We start from the raw sequence: 23,395 nt of genomic DNA on the forward strand, positions 1-23,395 counted from the left end.
TGGCGTGGCTGCTAAAAGGCTACTGTCCCTCACAAAGAGTCATTAAGGAGAGACGCTCCTGGATGAAGACGGGAGGAGCGCACTAAAGGATGGAAGTGAACACCTATATCATGTTAATTGTTCAGCATGTCATTTCTCTCCACTCTGCATCTGCAGTTAGTGTAGGATGTGCACACAGAAACGTCCCTGCAGAGATTTTACCTCCTCCTGCTGCATGGACACACACCTCACACCTGCGTCTCATCACATTAAGAGACTTCTTAACCACGAGAGAGACGCAACAGGAAGTCAAAGTGACGTCTGTCTGTGTTTTTAAACATGCACGTGTGCATTTAATTCAGTTGTGCTTCTTGTGTTTTGCACAGAAACGCCGTCTCTTTAATTCACTTTGCACTTGGTGTTAGCTTTAGCTTTAGCGTTAGCTTTAGCGTTAGCTTTAGCGTTAGCTATGAATGCAGAAACAGATGAAATAGAAAAAGGAGGGATGCTTCATGTGTGGGGGAAAAATGTTGTAAACGATCAAACTGTGCGGCTGAACGGAACAATCCTGTTTGTGTACACGCACACACGTGAACACGCACACACGTGAACACGCACACGCATGAACACGCACACACGAGCACGAGGTTAAAACGCCGGAGTATCTTCAGGCCTGCAGATATTTAGTTTTTTAAGTTCTGGAGCTGCACAGTTTTGATATTTCCAGGCTCGTTTCTTATTTTGCATTTTGTTTTGACGTTTGGCAGCTCGTTCTGTTTGTTTGTTTGTTTGTTTGTTTGTTTGTTTGTTTACATTTCAGTTATTGAATCTGTTTGAACTTTTGCCCTTTTTTTTGTTTTTAGAGTTTGAAATTATTTCTCCTCGTAAAAATCTTTCAAACTATCTGCAGGGTGTTTGCACTTGTTGGCCACCGTAGTCGAGGGATAAAGTCATAATACTGACATGATGTTTACTGTTGCAGAAGATGTTTGTGAAGTCGGACGGCGAGCCGGAGCGTTCCAGGCGTCATGACGAGACGAGACGGAGGAGAGAAAACATGAGGGAGGTGAGTTTACCCTCTGACCCAACGTTCCTTTCCAGCCCAGATACTCAGAGGCCCCTGACAGACGCTTAATGCCTCACATGGACGCACATGAATGTACCACACACACACACACACACACACACACACACACACAGAGTTGATCTGGGCTGTGCGTGTGTGGGCGGCTAATTTCATTAGCGGAGAGATCAGGGCGCTAAACCTTTAGTTCTCATCTCTGCTCCTTTGTACTTTTTCTTCTTCTGTCTCTCTCTCTCTTCACAGGGTGTCTCGAAATGAACTCACACACACACACACACACACACACACAGAGGGAGAGAGAGAGACACATGCTGGATGTGGTATAGGTTTGTATTGGAGAGAGGATCAGGTGGTTCACTATGTAGGTCAGAGGGAAAATAAAAGGAGAGAGAAGCCGTGTCTCAGTTTCCTCAATTATTAATCAATCCTTTTTCTCTCTCTGCCTGTCTCACACACACACACACACACACACACACACGTGCACACACACACACACAGATGTGAGAATGAAGGGAGAGCTGGGATGCAGTCAGGCATACAGACATGAGCAGGAGAAGAGAGAGAGAGAGAGAGTCAGCCATATATGAAGTTGTGCAGTTGATTCGTCCTGCGGGAGCTTTTAGCTGCGATAATCACCTCAAGGAGCTTTTAGCAAGCTGCTGTCATCGCCCGAGTGTGAAATTTCAGATTACGTGATCACATTTGGAGAAGTTTTCTGCGAGGGGGGGGGGGGGGGGGGGGTGCACGCGCCGCATGCCTCCGTGCAGGTGTTTGCACGGCGGCTCATGAGCGACGACGAGGTGTCCTTGTGTTTTGATCTGCATGTGAGCTCGGAGAGAGAAAAGGAGGAACCTGCTGCAGAATGATCTGTGCACGCGCGGATGATCACACACACACACACACACACACACACACACACGCGCGCACGCAGAGGCTGGTGACACAGGATTTCCTGCTGTAGGCGTCAGCGCAGAGAAGAAGAGGAAGTGCACTCTGCAGAGGATCATATATTTAAGAATTATAAGACCTGAAGATGATCATGTCAACACACAGACTGGAGGCCAGCACATGGGTTCAATTTGATTTCATCAAAAAAAGCATAAAATAAAATGTGCAGGTTAACCATTTAAAGCTGCTGTGAGGAGTTTAATGCTACTTCTGTCCACAGGGGGCGCCACAGTCGACACAAACCCAAAAGTTCCTCCCAGTAGCTTGAACTCTTTGGGGTCTGTGATGACGGTTCGTCGTCTAAAACGTTGCACGGCGGACTCGGTGTCATGGCGTAAACTCCACTTTCGCTCGCTGAGTTTTCACACATCAGCTCACCTCGACTGGTTTTCCCAGCTGGCGGGAAATATTCCTGATGACGTCTCGAGCGGTTCTGGAGTTCTGTGCACGTTCAGAGAGCACCGCGTGGAGCCTCTGGTCCAGGACGAGGTGTCAGAACTCACCTTCACTCAGCTGCCTTTCATTCTGAATCATCAAGCTTGTTGGTTTTATTGTTGTTGTTTTGTTGTTGTTGCTGTTGCCATGGTTGCTGCAGCTGTGTTGTCAGCATGGAGGCTGAAGTCGTTCTTGTTGTTGTCGGTATCACAATGTGTGTTTCTTATGTTTTAGACTTTCTTTTGTGTCTTACCTTCTCATGCTGGATGATCCATTTAAAAATAAATATAACGCAACGTCATAATACTCACGAGCTCATTTGAATATTCTGACGCACAACAGAAGCGGTTGTGGCGGCGGTTACAGAGTCCTGGATGAAAAAACAAGGTAGGAAGCAAGGAAGGAAGGAGGCACAGGAAGTGAAGGGAGCGAGCAGGGAGTTAGTGTTGGAGGAGGGGAAGAGTGTGTGTGTGGGGGGGGAGGGGGGGGGGGCTCAGCGCCTGCAGCAGCAGATGGGGAAAAAAAAACAATGGGGGAGCTGTGACATGATGGGATTCCCCTACATTCCCCTGTTTGTCTGAGAGCGCGAGGGCGACAGTGTCAGCGGAGAATGAACACACGGACGGCCTGTCATGTGCATCCACACACACACACACACACACACACACACACACACACACACACACACACACACACACACACACAGGGGCTGTGGTTTCGTCACTGTGGTGATCCGTCAAAGCTCATTTCAAACAGCTACCTTCAGAGCTGTGTGTGTGTGTGTGTGTGTGTGTGTGTGTGTGTGTGTGTGTGTGTGTGTGTGTGTGTGTGTGTGTGTGTGTGTGTGTCAGATTGAGAACACGCTGCTGATCAGATGAGTGAACAGTTATGAACACATTGTGTAACTAGTTGCGCAGTGCAGAGCCGCCCGACCTTACACAACAGACCCAAATAGTTCCACAGATGCACACATGCACGCACGCATGTTTGGTCCTCTGTAATGGGGTCAAAGCGAGGCGGCTGAGAGCTCTCTCTCTCTCTTCTCTCTCTCTCTCTCTCTCTCTCTCTCTCTCTCTCTCTCTCTCTCTCTCGCTCGCTCGTCCTCTTTCTGCAGCCTCAGGTCTCTCTGTCCACACATTGACTGTACCCCTGAAAATCTCTCGATATCACAGGCGTAGAGGTCGCGTGCCACGGGTGCCCTTGCCCCAGAGACCTAAAGTACTCCTCTGTACCAGCCTCTGAGGCCACGCCCCCTTTAGCCGCTGGTTTCGTAAAAATGAGAATTAGCTTTGAGACATCATCTCAGTGCTTATCTACTCCACTGAAGGAATTCAAATTAGTTTGTAACAAAATCACTGACCGTTGTGAAAATAATTCACTAATTTGTTGACTCTGTTTACGTTTCATCGTGAATAGGCGAGCAGGAGCGAGGAGGTGTGGCTTGAGGCGTGAGGCGAGAGGTCTGCAGGCTGCAGCCTTACCCAACTTCCTGTATCCACACCTGAAACTGTCCTGAACACCCTTTTCAACATGACAGTAACTTGAGTTTGTGTGTGTGGATTCGTTACGACAGACGGCAGGCGTGCGGTCTGGTCATTCGGACGACTCTTGGAGTGTGTGTGTGTGTGTGTGTGTGTGTGTGTGTGTGTTCGGAGGATGGTCGTGTTAAATAAATCCTTTGAAAGTGTCCTCACGTCCTCTTTCCTTACACAAAGTCCTCTCGTGTGAAGCCGGCCTGAAATGTAACGTAACACCAAAATCAGCGCAGCTATAACAAACCCATTATGTTCAATACAGGGTTCCTTCTTATAAAGAGCTCCACAGGCTAATCAGCCACACACACACACACACACACACACACACACACACACACACACGATGCCTGAATCACTGTACATAGTTGTGTGCTTCCTCGAATCCTCGTCATGTTTAATTAGTAAATTCGGCTTGATCTGTTATTCTACTCTTCTCACGCAAGGGGCACACACACACTCGCTCACTCACACACACACACACACACACTCGCTACACACACACACACACACACACACACACACTCACATTAAAAAAGGATAAGCTTGTTTTCTGTGTACTTTTGAGATTATGTGCACTTGTATAGTGTCTGCTTTTGTATGTGTGTGTGTGTGTGTGTGTGTTGCACACTGCATGCATTCATAATTCTATAAATGTCAGGATGCAGAGTCTTTGTCATCATGTTTCTTTCAATCTTTCAAATTTTTAATCTTCAAGGGAGACGTTGCAAAAGTGTTTGTCCAATTCCTCCGGTTCTCTCTCTCTCGCTCTCTCTGTCTCTCTCTCTCTCTCTCTGTCTCTCTCTCTCTCTCTCTCTTCTCTTGAAAGTGGCATCCACTCAGTGCTCCATCTGCAGAGACAGGGAGGCTGTGATTGGTTCATCAGAGAGCAGGGAGGCTGTGATTGGTTCATCAGATTGGTACCTCGTGGCAGACATTGGTTGAAGTTTTTACAGACTTACAAACTGATACAGATGATGGATTTTCTTTGTTCCTTTCTCAGAGAACCTGAGTTATTAATTTCTGTCAGGACCTAAAGACAGTTTCAACCAAAATCCTAGAAAGTGTATCACGCTTTCATTCATGTGAACCTAATAAAATGGGTTTTTTTTCTTACTGCTTATGTAAACCAGAAGAAGACACTCCCTTGCACATATTACATATTTGTTCTATTTATTTGGGGAAAAATGTGTTCTTCAAAAAGGGATTGAAATAAGCAGTTTGAACGAAACAAACATTTTTGAAGTACTTTTTGAACGGTGACTTTTTGCTGTGCGTCCTTTAATCGTTTTCTTCGTGAATAATAAACCAAAAAAAACAACAACATTAAAAAGTCCCTGATCGAATACACGTCTCTGGTATCACCATCAAATATTTACAGCCGAGATTTGTCTTGCTCTGCCTCGTATGTTGCACATTTTACATCTGGGGTTTGCTCCTCACTGACCCGTAAATAACGACAACAAAGGGATATCCACCAGCAGGCCAGAACACACACACACACACACACACACACACACACACACACACACACACACACAGAAAAGAGCAGCAACATCATGAACTATATATATATATAGAGAGAGAGAAATAAGAGCCATACACACACCTCCCCCCGGTCATGACATGCAGAAAACACGCAATGCTATACATCCATATATTGCACAGACTTGATGTATCTTTGCATGTAGCTACACACACGCCACATATGCGCACACACACACACCTACTTAGTGGCTGTGACTCACATGTCACACGCGATGCTATGACCTGTGTGCCCCCCCACCCCCCTCTTCCCCTCCTCTGTATGCAGCATTATACAGTGTTAGTGGAGCACGTCCTTCACAATAAACCCACTCATGTGCACAGATTTAAAAAAAAAACTGTGAGGAGCCACGACGGCGTGCGGAGGCTGTAAATATGACAAAATTAAAAGGCACAGAGTTGGAGGCCTGCTTGGTGCTCTTTGAGTATGACACCGTATGGATTAGATAGATTTAAAAAAATACTGTTTGAAAACTGCATATTTAATTCAGCTGTGTCCAATGTTTTCCTCTAGCTGTGTAAGTGTTACAGGTAGGGATGTGCGACTAATCGATTTAACGTCCTCCCCTTGGCGCGGTGATGTCATATCTGTTCACGGAAAAACTGCCGATGTGAGCTGAGAGCTTCTGATAGAGAAACATAAAACACAAAGCTCGCTTTGTTTTCTCCAGAGCGCTGAGTCCTTCGTGTTATAAACAAAGCTTCAGTCCCTTTTAAACCGGCTAATAAATACAGAGGAAGATTTATTCATCATGGGACTCTGAGCCATCTGTTGTCCCATCCAGTAGTGAGCATGTAGGCTAGCTAGCTAGCTTCGTAGCTTATCAGATAATTTTAGTGTCAGCTAAGTGATTGAGTTTGTAGCAGAGAGCTGGAAAAAGGTGATCATTGTCTATGCTAGCCCGCTAGCATTAGCTAACCGCGGGGTGTCAGCCTACATCATCGACCTAACTCTCCTACATTTCTCCTACTCTCCTACAGAAAGAAGAGTTAGACCTCAAAACAGACTTAACCTAAGTCACGTGCAAGCTAACCCCGCAGTTAGCTAATGCTAGCTGGATGGCAGACTGTGGTCCCTCAGCATAGAAAACATGGATGTTGTGAAATTTTCTCATGTAACAAACTTTTAGTAGTCTTTTTTTGAAAAATCCGGATTACATAATTTACATAATCAAAACTACATTTCTGTTGGGCAGTGGGCCCATCAGAGAATAAACCTTCATAGAGGCAAATAAGGTGGTGAACAAACACATCTGGAATGACACAAAAAGACTACTAAAAGTTTGTTACATGAGAAAATTTCACAACATCCATGTTTTCTATGCTGAGGGACCACAGTCTGCCATCCGCTAGCTTTAGCTTACCGCGGGGTTAGCTTGCACGTGACTTAGGTTAAGTCTGTTTGGAGGTCTAACTCTTCTTTCTGTTTGAGAGTAGGAGAAATGTAGGAGAGTTAAGTCGATGACGTAGGCTGACAAACGCCGGCGCCGTTCTCAACTTTTTATCAGAAATTTTTCTTGATTAGAAGTCCCAATAATACAAGCGGTGACCGACTGCGTATATTTAAACCGGCTAATAAATACAGAGGAAGATTTCTTCATCATGGAACTCTGAGCCATCTGTTGTCCCATCCAGTAGTGAGCATACAGGCTAGCTAGCTAGCTTTGTAGCTTATCATATAATTTTAGTGTCAGCTAAGGGATTGAGTTTGTAGCAGAGAGCTGGAAAAAGGTGATCATTGTCTATGCTAGCCCGCTAGCATTAGCTAACCGCGGGGTTAGCTAATGCTAGCCCGCTAGCACTGGCTAACTGCGGGGTTAGCTTGCACGTGACTTAGGTTAAGTCTGTTTGGAGGTCTAACTCTTCTTTCTGTTTGAGAGTAGGAGAAATGTAGGAGAGTTAAGTCGATGACGTAGACTCAACTTTTTATCAGACATTTTTCTTGATTAGAAGTCCCAGTAATACAAGCGGTGACCGACTGCGTATCTGAACAACGGACTACAGCTGCCTGCTGGCTGGGAGAGTTATTTCCTCGCTCGTGCTAGTTGGCTGTTGGATGTCGTCTTTGCGGCGTGTTCAAGTGTAGCTCAGGCTTCAGGAGGCGACGGGAGACGACGGCGTATTCATGATCTCATGCATACAGAAATACCTACATCAACACTCAAATACATACTGAAGAAAGAAGCCCAGAGAGAGAGGAGGAATGTTTATCTGTTGACGTACCAGAACAAGTTGTACATCATCTTTTTCATCCAATATTTTTCTTTGTAGGAATTTTTTGTACAAACTGTCAGGAGGAACAAAAACAAGGGAGAAGGTTTGAAAGGAGGTGGGGAGGGGGGGGAACTTGTAAGAAAAAGTGGAGATATAGGAAGAGGAGATCAAAGCAGGGATCCTGCTGATGGAGACGCTGATAGTAACCGTCTCTCCTCCATTATTTATCAGACAGCTGTGCTCTAAGTAGGTTACACTTTGGAGAGTGAGACGAGCAGAGAGACGAGCTGGAACCGAGGAATAATGAGAGAAATAGAAAAAGGACAAAAAGGAATATTGATAGACAAGAAAATCATACGGAGTGACAAGAGACAGGAACAAAAGGACGAGAGAGAGAGAGAGAGTGAGAGAGGGTGAAGAGAAACAGAGAAGTGTAAAAATAGAGATGTAAACCCAAACCGAGAGAAGGAAAAACAACCTTTTTTACAAGAAGGCAAACAAACGTGATTTGACAACGCTGGGATGCTGTTTGCCCGGGGTAGAGATGGAAATATGTTTAAATATAAATGTATATGCACACACACACACACACACACACACACACACACACACACACACGGCACAGAAAGGATCACGCGATGATGATGGAAGAAGGCTGAACGTTCAGAGCTTTACAGCGAGCTGAATGTGTGTCATGTAAAGCTGGGCGTGTTCGGGTGACACCTGAATCCAGCTGAAGGAGAGTTTTTAGTTTTGCGCTTTTAATGGCATCATTTTCAAGAGAGAGAGACAGAGAGACAGAGAGACACAGAGACAGAGAGAGAGAGAGAGAGACACACAGAGAAAGAGAGAGAGAGAGACACACACAGAGAAAGAGAGAGAGAGAGAGACACACACAGAAGAGAGAGAGAGAGACACACACAGAGAAAGAGAGAGAGAGAGACACACACAGAGAGAGAGAGAGAGAGACAGAGAGAGAGAGAGAGAGAGAGAAAGAGAGAGAGAGAGACACACACAGAGAAAGAGAGAGAGAGAGACACACACAGAGAAAGAGAGAGAGAGAGACACACACAGAGAGAGAGAGAGAGAGAGAGAGAGAGACACAGAGACAGAGAGAGAGAGAGAGAGAGAGAGACACACAGAGAAAGAGAGAGAGAGAGAGACACACAGAGAGAGAGAGAGAGAGAGAGACACACAGAGAGAGAGAGAGAGAGAGAGGGGATGACGAGCTGGAAAGGAGCCACAGGTCGGGTTTGAACCCGGGCCCTGTGTTCCCGATCCTGATGAGAAGCCCCCGCGTCGTCATCGGGTGCAAAACATGACGTCCAATCGGAGGCAGCGTTTCAATCAACCACTGATATTCTGCTCTCGTGTGTCCTCGCTCCTCCTCTCTCCATCTTTGGGACGCTCCTTAACGCGGCGAGGTCGACTGAGGGGCGAGGAGACAGAATCTGAGATGCAGGGATGGAAGTCCTTTGATATGACGTTCCTTTGCAAGAACATTTTAAATAGTTTATTGTCAGATGAAATGTTCCCCTCGTGCACGTCCTGGACGCACGGTTCACACGTTCAGGCCGGGCGTGTGGTCGTTAGCCTGCAGCATCGAAAGCTGCGGTCACTTTCGTTTCACATCTGTTTTAACATTCAGTGCATCACCCTCATCGTTAACGCCATTTTCAGCTCCCTCTCCCCCTCCTCTTCTTTGTCCCCCCCCCCCCCCCCCCCCAGACCCATTCTCACCTCTCTCCCACCTCTGTGGTTTTTCCATTGATTTAATGTCCCGTATCGATTAAACAGGCAGCAATGAATGTGATGCGTTTCCCCCCTTTCTCCACTCATATTTTAAACAGCAGCTAATCAATACGGCGAGGCCGCACAAAGCAAGGACACGGGCTCACTTAAAGCGAGAGGATTAAAGTGTGCGAGTGTGTCAGGATGGAGGGCCGGAGTACTTCTATTACCAGACTCTCGTATGTCATTGGGAACGTTTTCCTGGCATGGTGGGGGTCCAGTGGTCAGTGAGGGGATGGGGACGAGACGTCGATGCAGAGATATATCGTCGCCCTGATTCGTGATTCAGCCCCCGGCGCCAAATGTGATATTTTCATTGAACAGAAAAAAAGAAGCATGTTTTAAAGAGACGATAAAAGAGTTTGGTTTGCACCTTGCTCAATGACCACGAAGAGCATGAACGCGTTCACCCGCCGCCAATGAAGCATCGGACATGTGCTAGGGATCGAACCCCTGACCTTCCAGAGGAGAACCACTGGACCCACATTCATCACGGGTCTCTGACGGGACCACATGGGAACGCAAAGTTGCGACGTTACAGGGACAGAATTTTATCTCTGGCCGGTTGTGGCTCAGTTGGTCGAGTCGGTCGTCTCTGAACTGGAAGGTTGAGGGTTCAATCCCCAGCTCCTGCAGCAACATGTCCGACGTGTCCTTCTGCAAGACACTGAAGCATGAATTGCTCACGCTCGTTCGTCGGCGGTGAATACATGCGGATGAATCGGATGCACCATTCATTCAGCATTTAACGTACGACAACATGTGTTGAAACTGAGAAATGTTTTTTTTTTCCAAAGTCCATTTTGAATCTGATGCAAGCGACAGCTGTTTAAAAAAAAAAAAGAAGGTTGTCAGGGTCACGTTTAGCACCCTGCAGACACTCTGTAAGCATTTTAAATAGATATACATCCAATTATCTCATTTCCTCCGAGGATTTATGAGCTAGGGCTCCGTTCACGTTCAGGACTGTGCATGTGTGATTATCAACAGAGATAAGAAGGGTGTGAGGAAGGTCACCTACTTTCTGCAGCTATCAGTGAACACGCCCTGATTTCACTTCAACAGCCCATGTGCATTCACAACACCCCCCCCCCCCACACACACACACCTATCACTGACCTCTGACCCTTGTCCATCCTGCCAATCAAACAGTAACTCAGTGAAGCCTCACTGCTGCTATCATTGCTACGTTTGTGATCGTTTTACAGAAGAAGAACAAATAAATAATAAATAAATAGTGACAGGAGGAGGAATGTTTTTATTTTATCAAGCACTTTAAGACATATAAAGCCCTGTGATTGGTCCAGAGTCTGTCTCCACATCTCGAATAAAATTGAAACAGTGAAATTTATTTATTCTCAAATCTCTATTTTACATTTGTTTCTCAAAGTCCTTCATAAAAAAATAGCGCGCGCGCGCGCGTGTGTGTGTGTGTGTGTGTGTGTATATATATATATAAGGATATAAGGATGACAGCAGAAGGTTAAAGAAGTCAGAAAGCTTTCTGAAAGCACGCGCAGGGCAGGTAGGTGGAGCTCGTGCGCAGCTGGTGCCACTCATCAAACCAAAGAGAGAGAGAGAGAGAGAGAGAGGCCGTCGGGTACAGATCAGGGGTTACCACAGGACACTGCTGCCTGCTCTCTGCTGGACCTCGACAACAAGCAAATAAAACGCGCTCGTGCTCAAACTGCACCGGATATCTCGACAGAACTCAGGTTCCCCCTCTTGGATATTCATCTTCTTGACCCGACAGACATTCGGGGCAGCGTGTTTTCTGCGTTTCAGTTTCAGCTCGTTGGATCTTTTCTGTCGTCCCTCTCCACGGACCGGACCTCACTTCTTCTGCTCGGCATGCATGGATTTACGGACAGGCAGTCCCGGCTGTGACACACAAGGAGTACTAGTCTTTCGACGCAGGAGATAGTTCGCCTCCTTCCTCCGTGGATTAGAGAGCGATATAACAATTACATAATAGTGTTTTAGTTGTTTTTAAAAAAAATGCAGCGAAACACTGCTGACACGAGCGACTGAGGAGGAGACACGGACGTGAAGTGTGTCGTAGGAAGCTGCATTTCTTTGTGTTTTAATTCAGATTAACTAGTACTGCAACTTTTTTTTTTTTTTTCCTCGAAGACAGCAGTTCGGTTAATCGAACACTTGTAGCGTCCGAATAATAAAAAATCGGTTAAAAGCGATCTTCGGTTAATCGACTCTGTTCGAGCAAAGGCAGGGCGACGAAACAGTCGACGAAAACACGGAAAGAGACTGGATCTCTCCCAAAGGCTGAAAGGTCACAGGACCGGTCATCTCTCCTCCTCCTCCTCTTTCTGCACCTCCTCCTCCTCCTCCTCCTCCCGTCAGTCTGTTATGAAGATGTGAACTCTTCCCTCCCTCTCTCTCTCCTCACCGTCCTCGGCTCTTTGATCTTTCTTTTTTTCCCCCTCTCTCTATTTCACCACAAAGAGATCAAACGCGCGTGCCGCCTCTCGGGGATGTATGAGAGCGTGGATGTTGTGGGTTTCAGCCCGAGCCCGAGCAGCCCGAGTCCCGGCGGCCACGGCGGCTCTTTTCTCAGCATGGACTACTACCACAGACCCCCGGGGCTCGGGCCGGAGAAGGGACTCCTGTCCGGGGTGGGAGGACTCCAGCGTCCGTTCGGAGTGTCCCTGGTGACCGGCAGACACTGGAGCGGATCCAGCCACTGTGAGTCCAACTCAATTCTGCAAATGTTAACAAAACAACTCGAGGGGACAATTAGTCAGAGGAGATGATTTAATTTGTAGAAAATGACAAGGGGGGGAGCTGGCGGGTAAAACCAGTTGCTCTTCTTTTGGTATTGTCAGCTTGAGAGGGGGGGGGGGGGTCTAACTGGGGCGCATGCAATCCCCCTGCTTTAAATACGAGGAGCCCCACAGCTTCTCTTTCAGCCTCTTGTTAACAGGATGGTCAATGAATGTTGGACACAACATGAAGTGACCTGAGTCTCCCTCCTCGGGATGTTCCAGAGGAGTCCGTGTGAACACGCCTGCTGGTGCATGCTGGGCTTTTCACGATTTGCAAACTTAAAAATAACGTAGGTTTAAATGTAACGATGTGTGTGTGTGTGTGTGTGTGTGTGTGTGTGTGTGTGTGTTGATACGGTGGCAACAAAAACAGAGGACTGAAAGTTTGAGGCACATTCCTGCACACTGTACGCATGCTGTCGGTTTGAAAGGTGATTTTAATTCAGGCTCATTTAAATACTTTCGTATAAACTTTATGGTAAAAAAAAAAATGGTATTGAAAAGATTCATTCTGACGATATTAATTGTTTTTAAGTAGAAATCTGAGGAGTCCATTATTGGGTAAAGTCAAACACGTTCACACTGGTAGAAGCAGCTCCACAAACCTTTTACACACTTTTCTCACTCTGAAGAAATTTGAATTTTTTTTATACATATATATTTTTTCTTCTTTTTTCAGTTTTTGATTCTGTGAATGGAGGTGACATTGTTTTTAAAAAACACGCCGTATTGGAAAAGCGTTGAAGCGTCGAGCATTTTGACTCCTCTGTCAAACATCTGACACGACATCGTTCTGCAAAAGGATCAAACTCACGATTCAACTTCGATGACGACGTTTCATCATCGTTTTTACCCCGAACTTACAAAACGATGCGATCAGAGTAAAACGTGCGACAACGCAAAGACACGTTAGCCGTCCCCATAATGGACTCATCCAAAACCAGCGTCCACGAGCAAGATGTCCGCCAGTGACCCGACACTTCCTCCTCTTCCTCTTCGTTGATTTTTATCAGAGATAAATCACGGGACGCTCAGCAGAGCTACGAGAGCGAGCGCTGTCAGATGGCCACGCCCCCCTCAGGGAGCTTTCCTTCACTTATTTATTTATTTATTGCTAGTTAGTTATAAAAACCCAAACAAACAGTGTCAGTGTGTAAAGTTTGTCCGTTTGCTCAAACCGCAAACAAAATCAGTTTCCTGTCAAGCACGCCACTGGACGCCGCGCGCTCTGAGCGCCTAAGAGGTTTAACTCTGGATAATGTTCATAGATTTTCTTTACAAATGACCTTGGCTGAAAATCTGATCATTGAAGTAGCCGTAGATAAGCTTTTCTATAAATCAGATTTTTTTTTTTTTTCTTTAATCCCTCGGCTCCGCCCTCTCACATTTCTACGGCGTGCTGCAGTTTCTCTTCGATCAGCAGAGGACGCGCTGTGGACCCGAGGTCACGGCGGGCCAGATTTGGTAAATGAGAGCAGGCAGCTGATGACCCACTGAGGCCTTTTAGTCACATAACACACAGCGAGGCCTTTAATTCCCCTTATGACACAGCTCCACGCACCTTCACACACCGGGACACGGCGTCTGATTGGACAGGTCGAGGAGCGCTGATATCTGCACCGTCTACATCCTGATCGATTGATTGGCCGGCTGATATCAGCACTGATTTATCAGCGTTCCTCTCTCTGACAGTTTAGTAAAGTGTGGCGTTGAACGCGGCGCTCTCTCTCTCTCTCTCTCATCTCTCTCTCTCTCTCTCTCTCTCTCTCTCTCTCTCTCTCTCGGAGGGAGGACAAAGTTTCCCTTCCTGCACGTCCGTCGAAATACGACTTTGTGACTCGTGCACGGCAAGGTCATGTGACGTTCACTCTCCCAGGATGCCGCTGTGCCGACCTTGAGACAAATCGATGTCTTCAGACTTTTACCTGAAGTGGTCGTCGGCTTTTTCACGAGCGCGTCGAAACGTCAGTTATTGTGACGTCGGGGCCGTAGCGGTTAGTTTGCACGTCCCGTGTACAGAGGAAAGGTTCGATTCGAGGGTCTGTCGGGGCCCGAGGTAAAAACTCACCAGGGGCCCCTCTAACGAGCGTTTATTAATATTTCCTTGGTTGATCTGGTTCATTTTCCACGGGGCCCGTGCTGCAGCATGGCGTGCAGAGTGCGTGCAGAGTGCGTGCTGTCCCTGTGAGGGAGCTTTCCTACTGTCGTTGCACATTTTAAGGCAATGCTTTGGTTTGAAGTAGGGGCCCCCCTACAGGCTTGGGGCCCCCCCTACAGGCCTGTAGGGGGGCCCCCCAAGCTGTTGCCTGCTCTTCTTATATGCACGATCACGGGCACCATTCCCAGCATGCACTGGGTGAGCGGCGATCTGCAGCCTGCAAATGACCTCGACGTGAACACAAACACAGGCCGGTGTCGGAGGGAGTCGGCTTCAACGCGTGACAGTAACTGAGGCGTGATGTCACTGTGACATCACCCTCGCACGGCCGAGTTTAAGTCATAAAGAGAGAGAGAGAGAGAGAGAGAGAGAGAGAGTGGTGAGAAACAAAGGGACAAGAAAGACAAATAACAGCGAGGGAGGGAAGTGCTCGTAAATTCAAGCTGTGAAGACAGGATTTGTGTGTGTGTGTGTGTGTGTGTGTGTGTGTGTGTGTGTGTGTGTGTGTGTGTGTGTGTGTGTGTGTGTGTGTGTGTGTGTGTGTGTGTGTGTGTGTGTGTGTGTGTGTGTGTGTGTGTGTGTGTGTGTGTGTGTGTGTGTGTGTGTGTGTGTAATGAAGAGTGTAACAGGTTAAAGGCCAAAGGTCTTACTCCAATGCAAGCGAGCGCACACTGAGCCTCCTCTGCTTCAGAGACATGTAAGCTGTGGGCGGGGGGGGGGGTGGGGGGGGATCTGTGTGTGTGTGTGTTGGGTGTGTGTGTGTGTTGGGTGTGATCCAGAGCAATGAGTCACTGACAATTGGGAAGTGACCTACATCCCTCCCTCTCTTTATTTCTTCTTCTATCTGCCTCTTTCTTTCCTGTGTCAGCTGCCCAGTCATCATTTCCCTGCACTGAATGACCTCTCTCTCTCTCTCTCTCTCTGTCTGCTGGACACACACACACACACACACACACACACACACACACACACTCACAGTTTGTCTGGGAATGTGAGGGTGTACTGACTAAGTTTGACCTGAGTGTGAGTGTGTGAAAAGGGGAGGAGGAGGACGGTTGTGTGTCTGTGTCTGCAGATCTGTGTGTGTGTGTGTGTGTGTGTGTGTGTGTGTGTGTGTGTGTGTGTGTGTGTGTGTGTGTGTGTGTGTGTGTGTGTGTGTACGGGTTCACACGGCCATCAGATAAATATTAAAGGGACGGCGATGGAAAGCTGGTTATTAATTCATTCCTTTTAGAAAGTCTTCCTGCGTGTTTGTTTGAAGTCTTCAGTAACACGGGTTTGTTGGAGACAGAATAAAAAAACAACACAGCTTTGACTGTGGATCTCTGAGGATCCGGACTCAAGTGTCCCAGGATCCTTAAATCAGGATCCAGAATCAGTGATATGTAGGGTTTCGTGGCGTCATCGCTGCTGCAGAATCAAGACAAGGAGCGGTGCAGCGTGTCTCCCCCCGAGGGCTGGACGCCTCGTAAACAAACAGAGAAGAAGAGTTCAGTGATCAGAGGCCGCCCTCTAAGCTCGAAGAGCAATCCGTCTATTCAGGAAGCGTCGGGCACGAATCCAGGACCGCCCGCAGAGACTCTGCACATCACTCTGCATCAGATTGTGAAAAATAAAACAGCTTAACCCGACGTCGACGAACGTTCAACTGAAGTGACCTGAGTGTGACCCGAGCCGCCCTGCTCAGGATCCGGCCTCAAACACAGGCCAGTGACCGGCCTCACCTTTAAAGGGGGGGGGGGTTGCAGAGGAGATCCAGAGGAAGGGGGGCACGCTGCGTTTGCTTGAAAGGCAAGCTAGCAACAAGCTAATCCAAAGCCAAGCAAATATCCGTCCTCTGTCTTTGCTGCTGTCTCCGTCCTCCGGCGTGTGGAACCTGGAGCCGGTCTCAGCTGTCATTGGACGAGAGGCGGGGTACGGGGGGGTCCTGGACTGTACGCCAGCCGATGGACCGTGGGAGGAAGCCGGAGTACCCGGAGAAGACTCGCGCATGCACGGGGAAAGACTCCACACAGAGAGGCTCCGGTCACACGGGGACTCAAACCAGCAACCTGCAGACCATGTCGGCTTTGAATGCCGTCCAATCACTGACTTGTATCCACTCCCTCAACTCCCCAACACGCTGTCATTGGCTGGAGGAAAAACCCAGAAACGTCACGTGTCAACCAAAACAAAACCTCAGAACCCAGGGACAGGCTCTCTGCTGACACGAGTACGGAGGCCCAGAAGGTCAAAACTTCAGTATTTTGCTTCTTAAGGAGGAAGCTGCCGACTCTGCCTTTTAAGTGTCAGCACAACAAACAAAGCGTTTACATTCACGACAAGTCTTTGAATCAGAGGCCTCCATATTGACTCAAATATCCGCTGCTGAGGCTCGATGACAGCCGCCTCATCCAATTAGCAGAGCTCGTTAATGTCTTCATCACATCTTCGTCTTCATACGGCGTGTTGATCTCTCCTCTTCCTCTCTCTCTCTCTCTCTCTCTCTCTCTGTGTAAACAGCAGAGCAGCAGAGGGGAGCTGAGTCTCCTCCAAACAGGAATGTCTGGTATGGCCTCTAACAGGGGGAGGGGAGCAGTGTGTGTGTGTGTGTGTGTGTGTGTGTGTATTGATGTGGAAGTGTGTTAGGTTAGAGGTCAGAGGGGGCACAGAGAGAGAGACAGAGGAGGAGGAGGGGCGTGTTGGAGCGTCCTGGTGTTTTAATCTGGACGGTCAGGATAGTAAAAAGTGTCGGCTCAGGTGTTTGAACAGAAACAAACAACACAAAGTGGAGAGAGAGAGAGAGAGAGAGAGAGAGAGGCTCCTAACGAGGAGGTGAGTCCTCCTAATGTGGGAGTTTAATGAAAGACATCGAGTAAAGTTTGACAGAAGAGCGACGATTTCAGTTTGAAGCGTTGATCTGCTGCTAAGTCTGAGGATTAAACCTGCAGAGTGGCTGACCTTCAGACCATCCAGACCTTTAAAGGTCACATGACCTCCTCCTCCTCTGCAGGTTAAATCAGAGCTCCTCTTCAACATGTGTGTGAAGTGTGTTGTTGTAAATCCACTCTGATCCTGTGTTTGATCATGTCTATAAACCCCTCTATTTCAGCCCTGCTCAGAACAGGCTGTTTCTGTGTCTGTAGCTTTAAATATGTAAATGAGCTGTGTCTGGCCACACCCCCTCTCTGGAAGGGCTCGGGTGTACTCGCTGCTTTCTGGCTCCATGTCCTATTGTTTACGGTGAGAAGGCAGACTCAGAGGGCAGAACAAACACCTAGCTGTGGGAGTGTCACCCACCTGGGGGAGGGGCTACTGCCCTTTGTGATGTCATGAAGGGAACATCTCCAAACAGCCTGTTTGAGCACACATTTTCTGAAAAGTGGAGCAGGCAGAAGATGGAGAGGATGGACTTTTCTTATCATTGGGGGGTTTGGAGACAGACATGTTAGATTCAGAGGAACATGGAGGAGAGGATTTTGAACGATATGAGACCTTTAGTGCTGACAGTTTAGATTAAATATGATTTGATTAACATGAATTGAGATGGTGTCGCTGATTCCCTCGCTCGTCCGTTGGACAGAAAGTGACGACTGAAGGAGTTGTTGTTTTTATCAGCAAACTCATATTTACGTTTTCTTACTTCACTGAAGAAGCAGCTCCTCGAATTTGTGATCAACCAATCAACAGAAGGCTGACGGTGCTAGCACTGCTAGCGTTAGCCACACTCTGACGGTGCTAGCACTGCTAACATTAGCCACACTCTGACGGTGCTAGCACTGCTAATGTTAACCACACTCTGACGGTGCTAGCACTGCTAACGTTAGCCACACTCTGACGGTGCTAGCACTGCTAATGTTAACCACACTCTGACGGTGTTAGCACTGCTAACGTTAGCCACACTCTGACGGTGCTAGCACTGCTAAAGTTAACCACACTCTGACGGTGTTAGCACTGCTAACGTTAGCCACACTCTGACGGTGCTAGCACTGCTAACGTTAGCCACACTCTGACGGTGCTAGCACTGCTAACGTTAGCCACACTCTGACGGTGCTAGCACTGCTAACATTAGCCACACTCTGACGGTGCTAGCACTGCTAATGTTAACCACACTCTGACGGTGTTAGCACTGCTAACATTAGCCACACTCTGACGGTGCTAGCACTGCTAACGTTAGCCACACTCTGACGGTGCTAGCACTGCTAACGTTAGCCACACTCTGATGGTGCTAGCACAGCTAACATTAGCCACACTGACGGTGCGGTAACCACAGAACGCTACGGCGCGCTGAGGGACTGATGCATGTGTTCAAACGTCTGTGCAGAATGAGCGAGTGTAACTCTCTGTGGTGTTTCGTCCGCAGCTATCGAGACGGAGAGCACGAGTTCAGGAGAGGACCTGCTGGTCCCCGGTCCCCCCTCACCGCCACCCCCACCCCGGGTCTACAAACCCTGCTTCGTGTGTCAGGACAAATCTTCAGGATACCACTACGGAGTCAGCGCCTGTGAGGGCTGCAAGGTAGGAGGCTAAATTAACACACACACACACACACCAACACTAAGCAGGTTACACTTAGAAAACCTGAATGAAAAATAGCTGCAGGGAGCGTGTGAGCTTATTGAGTGTTTGCATAATGTTTCAGCTCAGAGGTCATAACCTTTACACCTCCCCCAGGATCTGTAAGCCTCTTTGCTTTTTTAATCCTAAACACACAACACACACACACACACACACACACACACACACACACACACACACACACACACACACACACATTGAATCTGTGCATGCAATTAGAATATAGTCTGATATCTGTGAGCTCGTGTTCAGGCTCTCTTCTTAGTCTCTCTGATTTTGCCGCAGGCTTCAAAATAAAAGCACCTGCACACGCCGTCTGTTTTTTTTTTTTTTTTTTCTTCCCCTCTGCGTCTCTGATTCATTCAGTTATCGTCTTTATCGCTTGTGTCAGGGTTTCTTTCGGAGGAGCATCCAGAAGAACATGGTGTACACGTGTCATCGAGACAAAGTCTGCGTCATAAACAAGGTGACGAGGAACCGCTGCCAGTCCTGCCGGCTGCAGAAATGCCTCGACGTGGGCATGTCCAAAGAGCGTACGTAAAGTTCCTCACATGTCTCCAAGTGGAGAGGTGAACCTTTGTGTTTAACCTTTGTGTGACTTTGTGTGTTTGCACCAATAAAGCAAACCACCTGGCAGAGGGCGAGCTTCCCTTTTTTTTTTTTCTTCTTTACAGCAGCAGAAACAAGTTGTGATTTAAACCTTGATGTCTGTCTCCCTCTAGTGGCTGTCCTGCATCAACGCATGCTCAGTAAAAGAGTAGAGAGGATTCTTCTTGATGTTTGTAGTGAATGTGTGTAATCTGTGTTCAGTGGTGAGGAACGACAGGTCGAAGAAGAAGAAGGAGGAGAAGAGGCCGATGGAGGTGGAGATCTACGTCCTGTCTGCAGACACGGAGCAGATGATTGAACGAGTCCGACAAGCCCATCACGACACGTTTCCCTCCCTGCGTCAGCTGGGGAAATACACCACGGTACGCCACGCCCACGCCGACATCTCACCGGCTTTTCTTTTTTTTCCATAACACATAAAACACCACGTGTCTCTTTGTGTCCTCAGAGTAACAGCTCGGAGCACCGGGTCCCTCTGGACGTCAGCCTCTGGGATAAGTTCAGCGAGCTGTCCACCAAGTGCATCATCAAGACGGTGGAGTTCGCCAAGCAGCTGCCCGGCTTCACCACGCTCACCATCGCCGATCAGATCACGCTGCTCAAAGCCGCCTGTCTCGACATACTGGTGAGTTCGCCGCTGAGGAAACGAGATCAGAGTTGAATATTTGCTCCTCATCAAAGACGCACGCCGTGCACAGCGCTAACTCACAATTCAAAAGCGTCTTCTCCTCTTCGTGTGTTTCTCAGATTCTCAGGATCTGCACGCGCTACACGCCCGACCAGGACACCATGACCTTCTCCGACGGTCTGACTCTGAACCGCACTCAGATGCACAACGCCGGGTTCGGACCGCTCACCGACCTCGTGTTCTCCTTCGCCAACCAGCTGCTCCCTCTGGAGATGGACGACGCAGAGACGGGTTTGCTCAGCGCCATCTGCCTGCTCTGTGGAGGTACTGCACTTTGTTTCTGAAGGAATAAATAAAGGTTGATTCTGTGAGGACACGTCTCTCTGAGTCCCGTCTTTGTGTTTGCTGTTTGTGCAGACCGTCAGGACCTGGAGCAGTCGGATAAGGTGGAGATTCTTCAGGAGCCGATCGTCGAAGCCTTGAAGGTCGGACTTTTGAATTATTAGCACGCTGTCACGTTGGTGCTCGCTGATCTGATTGTTGAATTTCAGATTAAAAAAAAACAAACTAATGACAGAAAAGAGGAGAGTTTAGGAATTCAGGCAAATCAAGAAAAGTGACGTTTCACAACACAGACATGAAATATAACATCTGTGTGCTGTAAGCAGTGAGGCTGCAGCCTCTTTATTATAAACATTCACAACTCTAAAAACAACAACAACAAAGCATGGTGCTGTGAAGTTACTCTGCAGCAAAGACAACACACAGGTTCTGCACATTTCCTCTCACACCGATAAATCCTATTTCTATAAAGAGAGACAAATATGAGAGGTATTTTAGTGGAGTTTATTGCAGACAGTCAGGACTGGGAGCAATACGCAGAGGCTCCAGCAGAGGGCGCCACTGTCCCAAGCTACGCCGCTGTCCCAGTGGAACACGGATCAGAACAAATCGCATTCACGAGTCGAAGAAATAAGACAAACGACGAGACACAAGAGGAGCGTCAGAGATCTAAAAGTCCTGCAGTGTGGAAACAGGAAGCACGATGGTTTGATGGTCGTCGGGTTGGAAAAGCTGCTGGAATTTATTTAGACGTCTCCGTCATGTTTTGTGCAGATCTACGTGAGGAGGAGGAGGCCCGATAAACCGTGCATGTTCCCCAAGATACTGATGAAGATTACTGACCTGAGGAGCATCAGTGTGAAGGGTGAGACACACACACACACACACACGCACACACACACACCATGACAAGTTTTCTGAACCTCCTCTTTGTTGATCCTCTCAGGAGCCGAGCGAGTGATCACACTGAAGATGGAGATCCCCGGCTCCATGCCGCCGCTCATCAAGGAGATGCTGGAGAACTCAGAGGGCCTGGAGGGGCACGGGGCCGCGGGGGGCAAAGGAGCCGCGGGGGGCAAAGGAGCCGCGGGGGGTAAAGGAGCCGCGGGGGGTAAAGGAGCCGCGGGGGGCAAAGGAGCCGCGGGGGGTAAAGGAGAAGACGACGCAGGCGTTAGGAGCTGTGATCCGCCCTCATCACCAAAATCCGATCACTGTCCGAGCATGAGCCCCGCCTCCTGCTCACCTTCTTCTCCCGCGGACTCCACCTGAAGCTCTAGCATCAGCACGCTTTTTACACACAGCGCCCCCTGTGGCACGGTGTGGTACTGCAAGGGAACTGTCAACACTGCAGAGAGATTAAACATTAATAACAGACGGTCGAGAGGACGGACAAATCTGAACTATATTTTTACACACTGAATGTGCAGACGGAGGTGGAGCGTGCAGGACGAGTCGGATGGATAAAGGTCTGTGTCCACGGGCGCCACTGTTAGCGCCGCTTTCAATACACAACCAACGAAGTTCATCATTTTCAGTGCTCAGAGCGCAAACGAGCTACTCTGAGTCAGCAGTTTAATGCTGTTAAAAACAGTTCAACATTTGGAGCAGCGTGCCGCTTGTCAGTCGTCAACTTCTCCCTCACAGGCCAATCAAATTGAAGAAGGAGGGGCGGGGCTTCCGATATCAGCTTTGTCAACAACATGGCGGAGGAACGGCTCGTCTGACTCGTCTTTTGGCGGGTTCAACTTCCAGGTGTCGAGGTGCCGGGGACGTTAGCTCGTGTCCTCGCTGAGGTTGAAGGCGCCGCCAGCTGTGGACACCGGCCCCCGAAATTCTGCTCCTACTGTACATCAACGGATGACTCAGCAAAACATGACAAGAACGCACACGTTTAGAAATAAAAGTCTATGCAACGTGAACGTCACCAACTTCCTCGTGACGACTGGCCCGGGTCGTTGACCTGCTGTGGTCAAACATCCCGCTCATCGGGTCACAAAACGGACTTCTTACAAGGAGCTGGTCGGCGTTTAAAAGTCCTCAGACTTTCCTCCGTCATGAGGATCCACGTACAGAACGCAGAGTCACTATTTGTAAGATATTGTAAATAAAAAGAGGCTGTGAAAAGCGTCTAACTGAGACACACTGATGAGAGTAGCTATTTTCCTAAATGTACACGAGTTTATTCTGCACCTCGCCACCTCGTGCAGCTGTTCAGATTTCTCGCTTTGTTTTTCTGTTTTGTTTATTTCCACGTGTTCCTATGCATCGTCATCGTCTGTGAGAACAAGCTGTTTGGTTTGACTGTGAACAAACGTCACTTTCCTTGCCTGTTAATGGACACTTTGAACCAAAGCAGAGCGACCTCCACGTAAACGAAGTTCACGAGCACATGTAGAGATAGATGAAGGCGCCCTCCAAATGTACAAAGTGTGTATAGCGAGCACCGTGTCCTGTCATAGTGCGTCTACACGGAGACACCACCTCACCAGAGCTTCGTCTGTCAGGTACAAATCATCGTCACTGTCGTCCTGTTTGATGTGCAGCGGGGTCAAAACGGCCCGTTTAAAAGTGAAAACACAGGACGCTTAATAAAGAAGTTTCTGTCTCTCCTGAAATGTGTGTTTGTGCAAATATGTGAAATATATATATATATATATATATAAAGAAACTTAAGTCAAGTTTATTTATGAAACTTAAAGGAGCAGTATGTCACTCTGCCCCTAGTGTTTAAAATGGGTACTGCAGTCTAAACTGATCATCACAGAGAGCTGTCAGGCTCCGCCCCCTCCT

At 48.0% G+C, this 23,395-nt stretch overlaps 1 protein-coding gene across 1 annotated transcript; it reads left to right on the forward strand.

Annotated features, from left to right (window-relative positions):
- Positions 1-11,023: 11,023 nt before the first annotated feature.
- Positions 11,024-23,220, forward strand: LOC306838409 (retinoic acid receptor alpha-A-like). The gene is made up of 9 exons (XM_079366572.1): positions 11,024-12,231; positions 18,812-18,966; positions 19,418-19,559; positions 19,837-19,997; positions 20,084-20,260; positions 20,383-20,587; positions 20,681-20,748; positions 21,380-21,470; positions 21,552-23,220. Exons 1-9 carry the CDS (start codon positions 12,021-12,023, stop codon positions 21,872-21,874), a joined length of 1,533 nt encoding a protein of 510 aa, XP_079222698.1. The 5' UTR covers positions 11,024-12,020; the 3' UTR covers positions 21,875-23,220.
- The last annotated feature ends 175 nt before the right edge of the window (positions 23,221-23,395 follow it).

Source organism: Symphodus melops (assembly GCF_947650265.1).
Source record: "Symphodus melops genome assembly, chromosome: 17".
In the NCBI taxonomy this organism is placed as follows: domain Eukaryota; kingdom Metazoa; phylum Chordata; class Actinopteri; order Labriformes; family Labridae; genus Symphodus; species Symphodus melops.